This window comes from Aspergillus glaucus (genome assembly GCF_001890805.1).
Source record: "Aspergillus glaucus CBS 516.65 unplaced genomic scaffold ASPGLscaffold_1, whole genome shotgun sequence".
Classification (NCBI taxonomy): Eukaryota; Fungi; Ascomycota; class Eurotiomycetes; order Eurotiales; family Aspergillaceae; genus Aspergillus; species Aspergillus glaucus.
This window is the reverse complement of record NW_019170453.1, coordinates 746,793-762,206: the sequence shown is the minus strand read 5'-3', so window position 1 is coordinate 762,206 and position 15,414 is coordinate 746,793. Positions and strand designations below refer to the sequence as shown.

Below are 15,414 nucleotides of genomic sequence, written 5' to 3'. Positions count from 1 at the left end.
GAGTATGAGAATAGGAGGGGAAACTGCGCGCACAGAGACGGACGCTGGAGAACATAAGCCCACTCATGGGCTCTTCACCTGTTTATTAAATATTGCCTGGGTACAGAGTATTATCTGGTGGTAAATAGAAGGACTGTCCAATGGAGTCTCAATCCGCTGATACGGCGGTCCAGATGCCCCTCGTCGCATCGACCTTCTCTTCTGGGGTTTTTCTCTCCTCTCAACCTCAAGTTTACAACTACTTCGACTACCACTATGAGTGCTACTGATCTGCAGGTGTGATTGAGCGATACGCCTACTTAGAAGACTTGCATTTATTCAAGACAAATCTTTGTACAGTGACATGGCCGGTGTCAGAGAACCCCGCATCGATGCTGCGATCTTTCGAATCCTTCACCTCCCGTGATCCTCGTTCGTTCTCGTTGAGTGCGCTATGTACCGTTGCGATATGGGTGGCAGGACGATGCGATGTCGATTATACTAGGTCTATGGAGAGTATACCGGCTTTGCGACGGTTTTGGATAAGCACTGAAGGATGGATAATACAAGGCTAGGGCAGGTTGGACTTGGGCCATACGTGTAGGGAGCCTTCAGGGAACAGGACATAGGGTGTCTGCTCTACATGGTCAAAGGCATCTGCCAGCCGAGTTGAGTCTTTCCAAAAGTTGAATTGTTGAATTGATTGTCCTAAATCGTAAGATACCCCATTGACTGTGTACAAAGAAAAAACGATTACACCCATGTCCATAAAAAAAATAAAAAGCAAAAAGAAGAAAATAACCCAGTCTCATCCCGTGAGTCGCTGCAAAATATGAATCGGCTAGAATGCTCCATGCGTTGCGTCCTCGTCTATTGTTCACTCGACTCCTCGCTCTCCTCGTCATCTCCCGATGTACTCTGCCGTAACCCAGCGCCTTCCTTCTCCTTGGCTAATCTCATGATGAATTTCCATTGTGCGCGCGTCACGGACGATACGCTGAGCCGGGTCTGTTTGAGGGTTTGCATGTTCTCGAGGGGTTTGCCGGGTGCGAACTGGGCTTTGAGGTCGTTGAGAGTAATCATGATGGGGAATTTCTGTCGGAACTCGACGTGGACGACGTCCCATTTGGGGTCCTCTTTGGTGGATTTCTCGTCGTAGTAGGGGTTCGAGGGGTCGAATGCGGATTCTGGAACTTAGGTCAGTATGCGTGCTTGCGGTGCGGAGAAGTGTCTCGAACGCACCATCTGGGGAATGCTCTTGGACAATCTCCATAATGCCGACAATCCCAGGAACTTTGCAGTTGGAGTGGTAGAAGAAAGCCAAGTCGCCCTTTTTCATATCCCGGAGATGTCTTCGTGCTATTCCTCGTAAGCCAATTACTCGTTATACATTGTTCAAGGCACCTTACCGGAAGCGTTGCGGATACCTATGCAATGTCAGCGATGTATATCAATAAACTCATTCGACGGCAATTGTAAACGCACCATCCCACGGCTCTGGCTCCTGCGCCGCGCACAAGTCATCAATCGAGAACTTGACATCAACACCCTTCTCCAGCCGTGACTCCGGCTCAGCCTTCATCAACCAATATGACCGGCCCTCATCATCCTCATCCTCATCCTCCGAGTCCTCCTTATCTTCTACCGACGTCGACTTGGTCGCACGCTGATCTGCTCCGTTCGGTAATGGGTATTTGCGCGGCCGTCCAACAGGTCGCTTGCCTTCTTTTGGTGTCGTCGGCTTGGGTACTGTCACTTTTCCAGGATCACGGGTTAGTTCCCAATCTAATCCCGCACTCAGATCCTCAGGGCATACGGACCTTTCGCAGACTCTTCCTTGCGAGGCCTTCCACGGCCCCGCTTGGGTCCTGGTGGTGGTTTGGGAGTGGCACTTTCGGGGTACTTGCGAGGACGACCTCTCTTTCTCTTCTCTCCGGTTGGGGGTGCTGCCGTTGTCTGGATTGGGTTAGCCGAAGCGATATTGGAATTAGGCGGCCGTAGTCTTGAATCACGGAAAGCCAAGAAACAGAAAGAAGAAAAAAAATAAAAATAAAAATAAAAATAAAAAAGACAACCGCGAGGTTATCCTCCTGTTCATCCCCATATCCCATAGTAGCGCGGGCTCACCTGGTTCGCCGTTAAGTCATTCCTATCGTCCTCTGGCGAGTCAGAAGTCTTTCGCTTCTTGGGCGGCATTTTGCTGATTTCGCTTGAAATTGGCCGAGGAAAAAAAATATGTAAAAATCGCGCGGAAGCAATAAAAATCTATCCAAATCGATACAACGCAAATAAACAATCAAGCAGTCGCAGACGATGGATTGATTGACCCGTCAACAGGGAGCGAGCGGGGAGAGGAAGAGACGATGGTGAAGGGAAAACGGGCGAAATCGCGAGATACGTCCAAGAAAAAGTAGAAAAAAAATAAAGAAAAATTTTCAAAAAAGCAAAGAGGGCTAGCGAAAAGCGCGCGAAAGAAAAAGAGAAAGCGAGAGCGACGCAGGAGTCCTGGACTAGGCAAATCGTCGCCGATTCCAGCAAATCTGAAGCTTTGTTTTGAACGCGACGGGTGGAGCGCACGTGACTTCAGATGACAGCAGTCTACAGAGTATACGGAGTACATGGCCGTAGTCAACTCTCTTGGGATTTGGATACTGATGTATATGGGACTTATATTGAAGCACTGTGCATTATGAGCACTGAACTATTGGTCTTTAATATTCTACGGAGCACATTCACTCACCTGATTTGGCGTACAGGATATATATTCAGAGGCTATGACATTGACAACATCCAAGATCAAGCTAGTCGTGCTGGGTAATCGTTGCAGACCATGAACAAATATATACAAGTACAAATAATGCTATAAGCATTTCATATTGAACAGCGAGCACTACTCGATTCTCTTCAGTGTACGTTCAGTGAGCTTCACGGCCGTGCCGTCGGATTTGACACCTCTAAGCAAGCTCTAACACCCCGAAATCAAAGAAAGAAACCAAGATTGACAGACATCAGAGCTTGGTTCAACTCTCCGAGTTAATCACGGGCTATATTATGTTCAATAAGTACCGACTGCTATGCGAGAATTGCATATAACCGCTGGCCGCACTGAGTCCTCCATGGGAAAGCACCGAAAGCTGCATTCCAGCAACTGTACCATCTTTGCAATATCAATTCGCCAATCGAGCCGGGAAGAATGGTCTAGCCCTCGGTTTGACTTTGCTATGTATGTACTCCATTCGAAGATGCGTTGACAACGCCCGGTTAGATGATCTACAATAACTCCGTACAACGCACAGCGTGTATCAGCCTTAAGGCTACCGACATTTCAAATCCGTGCATGCGCATGGACGAACCTTGAAGGATTATCAAAACCTTAACATCTTTGTCCATGCTCTGAGCTTCGGAACCCGGCACCAAATTGGAGAGCTCCTGTTGATCTTGTTGCGTACTTGTAGCTGTGCCGGATGCGGTAGCCCTCTATACCAACCATATTTCCCCGGGAGCAACAGCCTACTCGAGTATCCAATCAGTAAACAAAACTCAGAATGAGTCCATGAAACAATCCAAAGCTTGACTCGAATGATTAATGCTGAATAATTTCCCCAACTTTTCCCCAGTTCTACCCAGCAGCCGAGCCCGAACCCGATCTCTCTTTTCGGATTCCTATCCGTCTCCAATTCCCCAATTTGGGGAGGGCTGAGATAGCACGTCTTCAATCTTTCAGTTTATGATTGCTAATTCCTTGTGTTTTTTTTTTTTTTTTTTTTCTTTGAAAGATTTACTGTATATATCCCTTTTCTCGCTCAATCTGTCCTCTTGCGTTTCCATATCCTGTTCATGAGTGCTACGTTTATGAACTGCGGACGATGAACGACAACTCTCGGGTATCGCAATCCTTGGATTCAAATATCGGAACTGCATCTCCAGAGATAGAGACGACAATGACTCTAGAAAACAACATCAATTCCAAGCACGAAACCAACAACAACAACAACAACAACAACAACAACAAAGAATACAAAATCCTCAACACCACCGAAGATGCATCCCACCAAGACATCGAACACCTCTACCTCGACTTCGAAACCCCACTCCCAAACCCCATGGGGATCTCATCCTCCCCGCGACCCGGCCAATCACCACCACCCTCACCACCAAATCTAAAGAAATACACCTCGCCGTTCCTATGGTCGAAGCCGCGCAAGACGATCATCACCATGATCTCGTGCTGCGTTACGGCATTGTCTGCGTATGCGGCTGGAGAGTATACGCCGCCGTCGGAGGAGTTGACGGCGAAATGGCATGTTAGTAAGGTTGCGTATAATGTGGGGATTACGTTGTTTACGCTTGGGTTTGGTATTGCGCCGATGGTGTTGGCGCCGTTTTCGGAGATTAATGGGAGAAGGCCGATTTTTGTGGCTAGTGGGTTGGTTTTTACAGGTGTGTTTGTTGGAGTTTGAATGTTGGTTGATATGTGCTGACAGGATGCAGTATGCTTGATCGGATGCGGTGCTACGGATTCTTATGCTGGGATGCTGGTCGGGAGATTCTTCCTGGGAATTGGTGGATGTATGTGGAACCTCTTGATGTTGATTGTCATACAAGGCTAACTTGGTTTAGCAACGTTCTCGACCATGGTGGGTGGTGTCATTAGTGATATCTATCATGCCCAGGATCGCAATGGCCCTATGTCTTGCTTCTCCGGAGCCGCGCTATTTGGAACCGGGTTGGGACCGTTGGTTTCCGGCTTCATTGAAATGCGCGTTTCCTGGCGATGGATTTTCTACTCCGAAGCCATTGCCTCCGCCATATTTTTGGTTCTTCTATTGGCCTTCCTAAAGGAAACCCGGGGTAGTGTGCTGCTGAGTGGCAAGGCCAAGGCTCTCAACAAGTATTATGACAAGCTTGAGGAAGCGGGTTACTATGGTGTCGTCTTCACCGCGGAGGATTCAGGCGAAAAGCAACGGGTGCAGCGCATCCGGTGGAAGGTCAAGAGTGACGAGGAGCGAGAGACCTTGGTCAGAATGGTCACCATCTCTTGTTACCGACCATTCCGTAAGTTCAATTCCGGCATCCACCTGAAGTCAGTGACTAACGAAACTAGATCTCTTGTTCACCGAACCGGTGGTGTTCTTCTTCTCCCTTTGGGTCGCATTCAGCTGGGCCATCCTGTACCTTAACTTCAGCTCCATTCCTCTTGTCTTTTCGACCAACCATGGCTTCAATGTGGAACAGGTTGGCGCCGTATTCTCCGGTGAGTGGCCCTGCTTGTATCAAGTTTCGTCCATACTGACAATCCGCAGCGGTGTCCATTGGAGCTCTCCTAGCCACCATGTTGAGTATTTACCAGGAGAAGCTGGCCATGCGACTGGGCAAGATGTCCAATACACCAGAAGGTAGACTCTACTTTACCTGTGTCGAGTCCATTCTTATGCCAATCGGTCTGTTCTGGTTTGGATGGACGTCCTACTCATCTGTTCCATGGATCGTGCCCACCCTCGCCCTGGGCTGTGCCACCATGGGTATCTTTTCCATCTACCTAGCCACGTTCAACTATCTCGCCGACACATACCATCGATATGCTAGTTCCGCAATTGCCGCGCAGTCGTTCTGTCGAAACATCCTGGCTGGTATCTTTCCGTTGGTTGCGAATTTCATGTTCACGAACCTCACGTATCCCGGTGCTTCTAGTTTGCTGGGAGGAATTGTATGACGAATCATCGTTCTTCGTTGTGGACTTTTGCTAACAGACGGCAGGGTATTTTGTTGACGCTCGTGCCATGGGCGCTGGCGTGGAAGGGGCCTCAGATCCGTGCGAAGAGCAAGATTGCTAGTGTAGGTCCTCCGCCGTGCATATGCATAACGAAATGTCGCTGACCTATTTGCAGCAAATCATGCAGCAGAGTTAGCTGCGCGCATCCCAAAAAGTCGCATTCGACCTGCCGTGACAATTAGATTCCAATCACTCGATACATAACAGTAATACTGCAGCTAGAAAAAGTTAATAGCATAATTGATCATCCTAATGCCTTAGTCCGTCGTTCTTCGTCCTTTTCACGGCGCAATTGCGCCATCGCCAACCGTCTTTATTGGTCTATTGTCGGCCGACTATTCCTGGCGAAGGATGGCTCGGCCGACAAGTTCGGGTGAGAAAGAGATTAGAATTAGTAGATGCAACCACACTGGAAACGAATATGAAGATAGCAAAAAGAGAGTCTTTAGAGGGAGAGATTGAAGCAGCGACTGCCAGAGAAAAGAAGAGCAGCAGTCAAAGTAGAAGTAGAGGGGCATCATGTGATTTGGAGTTGGATGCAGGCGAGAGCGGGCGGAAGCGCGGGGCAGAACCTAGGGGTGACAGCCAATCAACAGGCAGCCCTGGGCAATGGCGTGATTGACGGAGGGGTTCTCGAGGTAACCGGAGGGGTGGAGGGGTATACCTCTATATAACCCCGGAGGTTCTCTTCTGGACATCTTTCACAATTAACCAACCTCTATTCTTTTGCTATACTCATCTACAACTCCTCTACACACCCCAATCAATCACAATGGCCCAGGAACGCGCTCCGTAAGTATCAATTCACCCTCACAGCTACATTGAAGCCATACTAACGACCACAGCCTCCGTCTCGGCTCCGTTGCCCCCAACTTCGATGCTCAGACCTCTACCGGTCCCATCACCTTCCACGACTTCATCGGTGACAGCTGGACTGTCCTCTTCTCCCACCCCGATGACTTCACCCCCATCTGTACCACTGAACTCGGTGCTTTCGCCAAGCTCGAGCCCGAGTTCACTGCCCGTGGCGTCAAGATGATCGGTCTCAGCGCCAACGGTGTCGAGTCTCACCATGCCTGGATCAAGGACATTGATGAGGTCACCGGCTCCAAGCTCCAGTTCCCCATCATCTCCGACGCCGAGCGCAAGGTCGCCTACGCCTACGACATGGTTGACTACCAGGACACCACCAACGTCGACGCCAAGGGTATGGCTCTGACCATCCGCTCCGTTTTCATCATCGACCCCAGCAAGAAGATCCGTCTCATCATGTCCTACCCCGCTTCCACTGGCCGTAACACCGCTGAGGTCCTCCGTGTCATTGATGCTCTGCAGACCACCGACAAGCACGGTGTTACCTGCCCTATCAACTGGCTCCCTGGTGATGATGTTGTCGTTCCTCCTCCGGTCTCCACCGAGGATGCTGAGAAGAAGTTCGGTGAAGTCCGCACTGTTAAGCCGTGAGTTTTCCTTTCTCTACCAAAGAAAATGATTGATATTAACATTAGATAGTTACCTGCGCTTCACCAACATCAAGAAGGAGTAAATATATCACGAATCATGATTTGATGGATAGACAAAAGGCTGTGAAAATGATCTTGTGAAGGTTATTTGATTGATACCTCTTATGAATATAATCTTCTGTACATTTACATTCTCCATCTGTTCCTGCAGTACTCTGTACAGGTGTACTCTGTGCTGCATATGTACTCCGTGCTCCGTAGCCTTATATATTTAGACCCATCGGAACCAGCCGACTATGTAGAGTGACAAGCGAACCGTGTTTGTATTGCTTTTTCCTCAATTGAACGCCGCGTCGTTCATCCCACGGCATCTCATATTTGTACAGAGTATGTATCTCTTATATTAATACTATACTTCATACTCATACTGCACAAGCACACTGACAGCTTACGCTAAGTCAATCCGACAGACCGCCTTAGGTTTCTGCCCAACGGCTCCTTTTCCGTGTCTCTTTTCGCTGTTTTTCTCTCGTCTTTCAGTGGTTTCCACCACCATATTCCTTCCTCGCAGTATTGGAGAGACTGACTGTTGTTAATTGTGGACTATCGTTTGGTATGGCTCTCCCTCTCTTCGTCTCCTGGATTTCCCGTCCCAGTGCGGCTCTACGCTGGCCTTTATTTATCGGCGGGGATGATCAGAATAATATTAATAGCACACGTCTCGCTTTCCTTGCTATTCCTTTATAGGGGATTTTGAACTATTGACTTATCCCTGACTTTGACTGACAGGAACCCTGCCACAATCGATCAATTATTTGTACCGCTGTATTGCCGTCCATTAGCTTCGGAGCGTCCCTCGTTACTTGTTCCCTCCTCCGGCTACCGGTCACAGTGTGGAATGCGCGCTACGTTATAAGATAATACACTGAATCAATTGAGTCGGGTCTTGCCTGTAAAGATGATGTCCCGAAGTCAGTCGAGCTTGGGCTGGGTGGATTCGGCCAGAGACGACCCTTCGACCGCAGGAAACTCGCCTGCTTTCAATCAGTCCACTTCTGCTTCGGGTCCCATCAATTTGTCGGGTTTGGTTTGCGATGTGCGCAGGACGACAGGCAGGGAACCGCGTCCCCTGGTGGGTGCGACAACGACTATCCTGGGCGACAAACTCTACACTTTTGGTGGCCGCATTCTCTCACGCAGTCGTCCGCAATTGACGTCCGATCTATACGAACTCGATTTGGTCCGCCGCCATTGGTCCAAAATTGAAGCGACCGGCGATGTTCCTCCTCCCCGATACTTCCATAGCGTTTGTGCCCTGGGCGATGAGAAGTTGGTGTGCTATGGTGGTATGTCCCCGGCTCCAGAGTCGTTGAACAATGGGTCAGGAGGACAAGATTCGCAGCCAGAAGTCGTCGTCATGTCCGATATCCATGTCTTTGATGTACCGTCTCGCAGCTGGAAGCGCCTTTCCACGAACGATTCCCCCCAGGGCCGATACGCGCATTGTGCAACTATACTGCCGTCCAGTGCCCATTTCACTTCAGCCAATGCACCCCGGTCTGCCATCCACTTCAACCCTTCCTCTGAAGATGCCCATCAAGGGTCCATTGGGGTCGATATTGACGGGTTCGGGGGTGCAGAGATGGTCGTGACCGGAGGCCAGGACAGCTCCAATCATTACATTGAACAGGTCAGCGTCTTTAACCTTCGGAGTCTTGAATGGACCAGCACCAACTTCCTGGGTCGAAGCTGCGGTGCATATCGGAGTGTGGTCGCCCCGTTGGTCGGCATGAAGCTCTCAGAAATTGGATCTGCCTGCACGGACAAGGATGCGCATGAGCCGATCGACGATTCGCAGGTCGAAGGGTGTCCGATGCTGATATATTCAAACTACAACTTCTTGGACGTCAAGTTAGAACTCCAGATCCGTTTACCGGATGGTCGTTTGATCGAGAAGCCCATGCCTAGCCAGGCATCCCCTCCGGGCTTGCGATTCCCTAACGGAGGCGTTATCAATGGCCATTTCGTCGTGAGCGGCACATACCTCACTTCTTCGAAACAGGAGTATGCGCTGTGGGCACTGGATTTGAGGACCCTGACCTGGGGCCGGATCGATGCCGGTGGTTCGGTATTTGGTCAGGGCAGTTGGAACCGGGGCATGCTTTGGTCGAGAAGAAACACGTTCGTGATCCTTGGCCATCGCAAGCGCAGCCTGGTGGAGGATTACAACCACCGCCGGATTAACTTCTCGCACCTGTGCCTGGTCGAATTGGAGGCCTTTGGGCTTCACAACAATCCTTGCAAAGTCGCTCCTACGTCCGGGTACCAGTCGTACAGTGCCCCGGCGGTCCCAGCTTCTTTGCAGCACAAATTGCTTCAGTTGACTTCGTCGGGCGGGCGACCGTTCTCAAACACCTCGGATGAGCTGGGCAGACTCGCCCAGTCTCTTCCAGAGATGGCGGATATGGAGCTTCAGGCCATCGGTGGTGAACGGATCCCGGTGAACTCGCGCATCCTCTCGCGTCGATGGGGTCCGTACTTCATCCAACTATTACGGGAGTCATGCGACAATGGAGTTTCGGATTCAGCCACACTCCGACCACCGACTCAAATGTATGGAAATCGAAACTCGACTATCACAATTACCCCGTCTATCGGCCAGAATAGCAGCTACTCGAACGCGACCACCTTGGTCAGCAACAACCATGCAGACCCTACCAAAGCCATGTTGGCAAACCTCGAAATACCCTCTGCGCATGCCTTGCCTCCTACTACCCGTCCTCGTGTCCTCTATCTCCCCCATACCTATTTCACACTGCAAGTCCTCGTCGACTACTTCTACACATCGTCTCTTCCCGCACCTGGATCATCACTCTGCACACCACAAATCCTCTGCTCTCTTCTACAGCTGGCACGACCGTACCAGATAGATGGTCTCCTAGAAGCGACCGTGGAACGTCTGCACCAGGTTCTCGACGGCCGAAACGCCGCAGCCGTATTCAACGCCGCCGCCATGGCCGCTGGAGGCGGACGAGGCACCGGATTTACCAGCGGAATTGGCGGTACTCTTGAGGCCCTCAACGGCGTGAATACAGCCGCCGCCGCAGCCGCAGCCGGAGACGCCGCAACCATCGGCGCTGGAACGAACGCCTCGAACAGCCACCTCAACTCTGACTCATCCGACACAGAACACGGCACCACCTCCGCCCGCTCCATGTCGAGCAGTTCTGGCGGACCATCTCGCGGCCCACCCCTCCGCATCAACACCAGCTTCTCTTTCGGCCGGAACCGTCGTCACCGTCAAGAGCAAGGCGCTACCCGCGAGCGTGAAGGCTCAATCAGCAACGCCAGCACCTCCACCTCCGCATCCACGAATACCAGCTTCGATTACTCCGACTCTGACACAATGGGCGGTGATCGCTCTCGCTCTGTGAGTCGGCAGCGCCAACGCCACGATACCGATGCATATGGAGAGGGAGAGATCTGGACGGGCGATCTAAGCAGTGTTATCGGATTGCAGAAACGTGGTCTGCGTGGTTTGATGGAGGGTCGACGGTTGAGAGAACGCAGCGCGAAACCGGCCAGTACCAGCGGACCGATTTCATTCGAGGGCGGTGTTCCGGGTGGTCCATAAACCCTCCTTCCCCTCTTTCACTTTCGCTTTTGGGAAATTTGCTCAGTTTATATTTATGTTGGTTTATTGAAGATATAGATACCAGTGTTGGATACCAGTCTTGCGTGCGTGATGCTTTTCTCATTTCACGTCTGCCCTTTTTGACGACAGGAGTTTATTGGAGCGTTTGAGCATCTTTGATAGCATATAGAGAATCTATGACTTGTGTTGGATGACCTGCGCTTCTATTGCGCCATGGCAGTAGGCATTAATACCCTAAACCCTACTCTACCTCGGACGAGGGATTCGTCCGAAAAACTGCTTCGAACCGACATCAAAACCGCCACTATGCCACCAAAATGACCATTGAGAAAAGGCACGCGCAGCTCTACTGCATGTAAGCATTCCGACCCCGATATATATACTCTGAATTGGCGAATTAACGAAAAGAAGCCGAACAACAACATGATAGACAAGGCTACGGCCGAACAGTCTGCACTCACAACGCGAGAACACTCCTAGAGGCATACTTGATAATCTACGAAACCGACCCAGCCACAACAAGCATCGACAACGCCTTCAAACTATCATCTCTTACCGCACTTACCGCTGCAGTTATTGTGTTTCTGGATTTAATCGGTGAACGATATACGAGTCAGAACCAGAACCAAAATCTGAATCAGAGGAGCGGGCACGGGTACGATGAGGCCCTGGTTAACAGGACGGTTACGGCGCCCAGGGAGTGTGCCGGGGGTGTGCCGGGGTCGTTGTGTGGACAGTGCTGTATGGTTTTGGAGGCGATGGTGGATTGTAGTCGAGCCGGGAAGGGGGTGAAGGGGCAGAGGGTTGTTGTGTCGTATCTTGGGGTGGTTTCTATTGAGAGGAGGCATGGCACTCAGGCGAGTTTGCATGAACGAGATGAGATGGGAATGCGTTGGATCTTTCGCTAAATGATTTACTCTGGGCATATCTAATCCATGAAACTTCGGACGAGATGCAAAAAAGTCACTGCTCGTCCGAGAACGACAGCTCTGAATTTGTTAGTCAGCTCTAGCCAGTCAGCTCCAGAGTATAATGTACAATGCAGGGGTAAAAATGCCAGCTCAACCCCAAGACAGAGCTCCATAACAGCATTGCCATATGGCACAATTTCTGTCGAATGAATAAACATTCTGGAAGGTTATCGCGCGGAGCGGAGAAATCAAATCAAATAAAATCAAATCCCCTCGGCCGTAGACCGACTCGCTTTAGCTTTTACGGCCTGGCCTGCGTCGCCAGCCTCATTGCAATGCCCAAACCCAAATTAACTCTGGGACGAGCACTGCACGCGAATGAAAACGGAAGGCCTAGCAGCAAAAGGTAGCAGCTGCAGCGCAGTGCAAATGCAAGTCCAAACCGAGGCAACTCGTTTCGGCAAGACGATCAACAATCAACCCCGGACGGATGGACGGACGGAGCAAGCAAGCGCAAAGGCAACGCAAAGCAAAGCAAAGCAACGGTCAGCCACCGCACTTGCAGTTGCCGGTACACTACTCCGGAAGTAGGTATGGTACGTACGTACTAATGATATGGGGCCAGGAAGTAAGCCCAGACCGCAAGTCGCAAGTCAACGAATGTTGATCATGGATTTTCTGGTGAGCCGGCCCCGGGCAATTTGCAGTGCCAGTCAAGTCGAATTGCCAAAGTCCTATATGACCAGTCTGCCAGGAACTGGTGATCCATGCTGCAAATGCATGTCTGGCAACGGCGCTGTATGTCAGCCGTTTGGTATAGTTATTAAGTAGGATGTGTATCCCTGGCTTTCTCGTTTTCACAAAATACCTAGTACAAGTGACTGTATTCCAGAGACATCGATTCTTCGGCGGTCATCGTCTAGAAGGAACCGGTCAGCTCCACCGACGCGTCGTCGGAACATGTCCCGCTGAATAAATAGCGTGTGGTGTGGGGTGAAGAAAGACCGGCTTCAATAATGGTCTCAATAGTCTTCAGAGCTCATCCAGCTCCGAGCTTCCAGATCGAAAGCAGACTAGCTCAACGCCAGTGGCAATTAATTATGCCACATGTGTATTCACGGACGGAGTACGGGCGGAGTACAGAGTACGGAGCACACAGTTGTCGAGCAGTTGTCTTACCGCCGCTTCCTGATCGTCAATCAATCTGTGGATTTCCGATGTTTGTTTTCCGAATCTCTTCCGACGAGTATGGAGACCTGCTGAAGTATGTACCTGGATGGATTGGGCAATTGCCAGACATACCTTTACGGTGTACCTTTGGATTGTGTCATAGTACTTGTGGTCTGCACTCTGCACTTGGACCGAAAGGGACATGTTTTGACCGTAATATAATAATGCTGCGTACAAGTGTCAGTGATCGGATCGAAGTTATTCCAGTTCTTTTGCATTCTCGCGCGTCTTTCGTGCGAGTACAAGAAGGGTGACGTATAGTGAAGTTGACAGAGTCGTAGAACATTCCATTCCATCGGCGGGATTAAGTGGGATGCCTCGAATAAATGTCATATCCCGTCCGTACTTCGCGATGTGATGGCTTCAATCACCCGGCTGAGACGATAACCGGCAAATCAGAACGTGCCTCACCACACCAAATTTGGATATATCAACTCCGCGGCCATTCCATATTTCCCTTATTTAGAAGAAAAAGAAATATCGCCAGTTGTCTATACTCCGTACGGCGTATATTATTATCCTTTCTTTTCCTCGCACTCGACTTTCCCTCGAGTGCCATCCTCGGGGGCCAAAAATACTCCCAATGGGCCAATATACTCATCACCTCAGTCGCACCGGGTCCTTCCCCGAGAACAAACACAAAGCATGCAGAATGCGGGCCGTCTGCATTCGCGATCTGATTTGCATCACGATCCTTGCTTATGTGTTCTGTAGACGTAGCTTGCGTATATACGTAGGTACTCAGCAGGTTCCGTATGCACTTGGGGTGTCTGTACCCGGAGCGCCGAAATGTAGGCCATGCATGCATATGTCGAATCACAGGACGAACAACAATGCCTTTCAGTGCTGTACTTTGTATCCACTGCATATCTGTCAGCATATGTAAGCTTATGTATGCACGGCCGAAGTGTGGAATGCAAAGCAGGGCTCGTGGGAGGATTGCTTTTGTTTGGGTGAAATAACGCACCTGTGGTTCCGGATTATTGGGTATAGACATGCATCCTGGATGTGATATATCCAGTTGATTGTGGTACCTGGATCGATGTGATTTAGTCCAGTCTGGTCTAGTTTAGAATAGAATATGAGTAAAAATGTGATGAAGACGAGCGCTTAGAGCGGTTGAGATTGAGTGACTTGACTAGGTATGTACTGGTGGTAAGAGAAAGAGGGCTGGTCCCGTGACATGACCAAATAGGTGACCTGCGCGACCTCATCAACAACGAACCTCTCGTCCACGACAGTCAGGCATGAAAGGCTACATACACTACAATGACAAAAAGATGCAGCTGGCTAACAACTACCACTACTATATGTACTCTGTATAGAGATTTGATTTAGATCGATCATCTCGCAGGGCCCACGACGCTGACTCGTTCTCATCCACTGCAGAACATGCCCATGTCCGATCCTCTATGCTTTTTCCAGCCTGGATCTTTTTCCAAATTCAGATCACTGGGTCACGGCACTTGGATAGATCGGCTTTCTTTCAACCTGGTCATCCCTGTCACTTGTTTTCTTTTTTCTGTCTCCAAATCGAGCACGTATCGGTATAACCTCATTTTCACACCATCCCACCGGGTCAGGATGTTGGTCCCATTTTTGAAACGTGAGATAAAAAGAGGACAGACAAAGAAAGAGAAATCCTGAAAAAGAAAAGAAAAAGCCGGAATGTGACACATTCTGATCCGTCGGAAAAGGACCGTGACCGGTGTCCGCGGTCTCACTGCCGATACACCTCAGTGCACCTGCGCAGACAGCTCATACACAAGTACGGAATTACAAATGCCAGACGTACGAAGTGCTGGAGTAGTATGGGGCCTTTTGCTCACCGTGTTCTGGTGGTTCTCTACTCCGTACAGTAGTAAGACTGACTCAAGGACCGACAATCTACCAAATTCAAACTACAAACTAACACCTTTTAGTGCTACTCCACGAAGATGCGGCTTGCAGATTGCTCCTGACCGTATGGTTGATGCCCAATGTAGCGCTGTTTTGTTCCTGCCGAAACCCAGCCCCAGAAGGGATACTCGTGCTGTTGATTTGACAGTTGGCCATCCACGACAGCAGGCAATATTTCAGGCTCTTATGTTGATCTGTCCGCGTTTATCGCATTGCAGACATGGATCGCTTTGAATGTCGATTTGATTGGGCCGCCGAAAAAGAATTTCAGTTTTTTTGCTTTTACTCTCGCATGAGAATTGCCATGACCGAAAGGATTGGGCGATCAGGGCGAGAAATTTCAAAAAACAAAAAAAAAAAAAAAAAAAAAAAAAACAACCATCTACCCAGTACCCTCATCATCATTCTTAAAATCAATAGGCGCAGCGACTCGGTACTATTATTTGTTGGTCCATGATGCATGCACAACATTTTTTTTTTGGCGAACACAGACTGTGGCCCCAG

General features: G+C 49.9%; 7 protein-coding genes across 7 annotated transcripts; 6 read left to right on the top strand and 1 right to left on the bottom strand.

Annotated features, from left to right (window-relative positions):
• Positions 1–849: 849 nt before the first annotated feature.
• ASPGLDRAFT_62791 (EVE domain-containing protein) lies at positions 850–2,175 on the bottom strand (the record flags this gene model as incomplete). Its single annotated transcript, XM_022548575.1, has 6 exons — positions 850–1,166; positions 1,222–1,338; positions 1,389–1,406; positions 1,465–1,734; positions 1,800–1,935; positions 2,107–2,175. The coding sequence occupies 6 exons, from the start codon at positions 2,173–2,175 to the stop codon at positions 850–852; spliced, it is 927 nt and encodes a 308-aa protein (XP_022405903.1).
• Positions 2,176–2,792: 617 nt separating this feature from the next.
• Positions 2,793–3,355, top strand: ASPGLDRAFT_41198 (uncharacterized protein). Its single transcript, XM_022545361.1, has 2 exons — positions 2,793–3,249; positions 3,333–3,355. Exon 1 carries the CDS (start codon positions 3,054–3,056, stop codon positions 3,228–3,230), a length of 177 nt encoding a protein of 58 aa, XP_022405902.1. The 5' UTR covers positions 2,793–3,053; the 3' UTR covers positions 3,231–3,249; positions 3,333–3,355.
• A 565-nt stretch (positions 3,356–3,920) lies between these two features.
• Positions 3,921–5,692, top strand: ASPGLDRAFT_115464 (MFS transporter; the record flags this gene model as incomplete). The annotated part of the gene is made up of 5 exons (XM_022539692.1): positions 3,921–4,419; positions 4,471–4,548; positions 4,600–5,034; positions 5,084–5,233; positions 5,283–5,692. The coding sequence occupies 5 exons, from the start codon at positions 3,921–3,923 to the stop codon at positions 5,690–5,692; spliced, it is 1,572 nt and encodes a 523-aa protein (XP_022405901.1).
• Positions 5,693–6,475: 783 nt separating this feature from the next.
• ASPGLDRAFT_161417 (peroxiredoxin) lies at positions 6,476–7,564 on the top strand. Its single transcript, XM_022542481.1, has 3 exons — positions 6,476–6,544; positions 6,598–7,212; positions 7,265–7,564. Exons 1-3 carry the CDS (start codon positions 6,525–6,527, stop codon positions 7,296–7,298), a joined length of 669 nt encoding a protein of 222 aa, XP_022405900.1. The 5' UTR covers positions 6,476–6,524; the 3' UTR covers positions 7,299–7,564.
• Positions 7,565–7,766: 202 nt separating this feature from the next.
• Positions 7,767–11,216, top strand: ASPGLDRAFT_161414 (putative regulatory protein Ral2). Its single transcript, XM_022542480.1, has 2 exons — positions 7,767–7,828; positions 8,005–11,216. Exon 2 carries the CDS (start codon positions 8,174–8,176, stop codon positions 10,847–10,849), a length of 2,676 nt encoding a protein of 891 aa, XP_022405899.1. The 5' UTR covers positions 7,767–7,828; positions 8,005–8,173; the 3' UTR covers positions 10,850–11,216.
• Positions 11,188–12,075, top strand: ASPGLDRAFT_1489656 (uncharacterized protein; the record flags this gene model as incomplete). The annotated part of the gene is made up of 2 exons (XM_022541986.1): positions 11,188–11,225; positions 11,301–12,075. 2 exons carry the CDS (start codon positions 11,188–11,190, stop codon positions 11,776–11,778), a joined length of 516 nt encoding a protein of 171 aa, XP_022405898.1. The 3' UTR covers positions 11,779–12,075.
• A 2,665-nt stretch (positions 12,076–14,740) lies between these two features.
• Positions 14,741–15,320, top strand: ASPGLDRAFT_218712 (uncharacterized protein). The gene is made up of 2 exons (XM_022543138.1): positions 14,741–14,872; positions 14,934–15,320. Exons 1-2 carry the CDS (start codon positions 14,823–14,825, stop codon positions 15,142–15,144), a joined length of 261 nt encoding a protein of 86 aa, XP_022405897.1. The 5' UTR covers positions 14,741–14,822; the 3' UTR covers positions 15,145–15,320.
• Positions 15,321–15,414: the final 94 nt, after the last annotated feature.

What these genes read in the sequence shown, in the direction of transcription:
- ASPGLDRAFT_41198 (XM_022545361.1), top strand. Translation starts at nt 3,054, where the DNA reads ATGCGAGAATTGCATATAACCGCTGGCCGCACTGAGTCCTCCATGGGA.
- ASPGLDRAFT_161417 (XM_022542481.1), top strand. Translation starts at nt 6,525, where the DNA reads ATGGCCCAGGAACGCGCTCC. An exon ending in ATGGCCCAGGAACGCGCTCC is followed by an intron (nt 6,545 to 6,597) that starts GTAAGTATCAAT and finishes TAACGACCACAG; the next exon opens with CCTCCGTCTCGGCTCCGTTG. An exon ending in GAAGTCCGCACTGTTAAGCC is followed by an intron (nt 7,213 to 7,264) that starts GTGAGTTTTCCT and finishes AACATTAGATAG; the next exon opens with TTACCTGCGCTTCACCAACA.
- ASPGLDRAFT_161414 (XM_022542480.1), top strand. Translation starts at nt 8,174, where the DNA reads ATGATGTCCCGAAGTCAGTCGAGCTTGGGCTGGGTGGATTCGGCCAGA.
- ASPGLDRAFT_218712 (XM_022543138.1), top strand. Translation starts at nt 14,823, where the DNA reads ATGGGGCCTTTTGCTCACCGTGTTCTGGTGGTTCTCTACTCCGTACAG. An exon ending in GTTCTCTACTCCGTACAGTA is followed by an intron (nt 14,873 to 14,933) that starts GTAAGACTGACT and finishes AACACCTTTTAG; the next exon opens with TGCTACTCCACGAAGATGCG.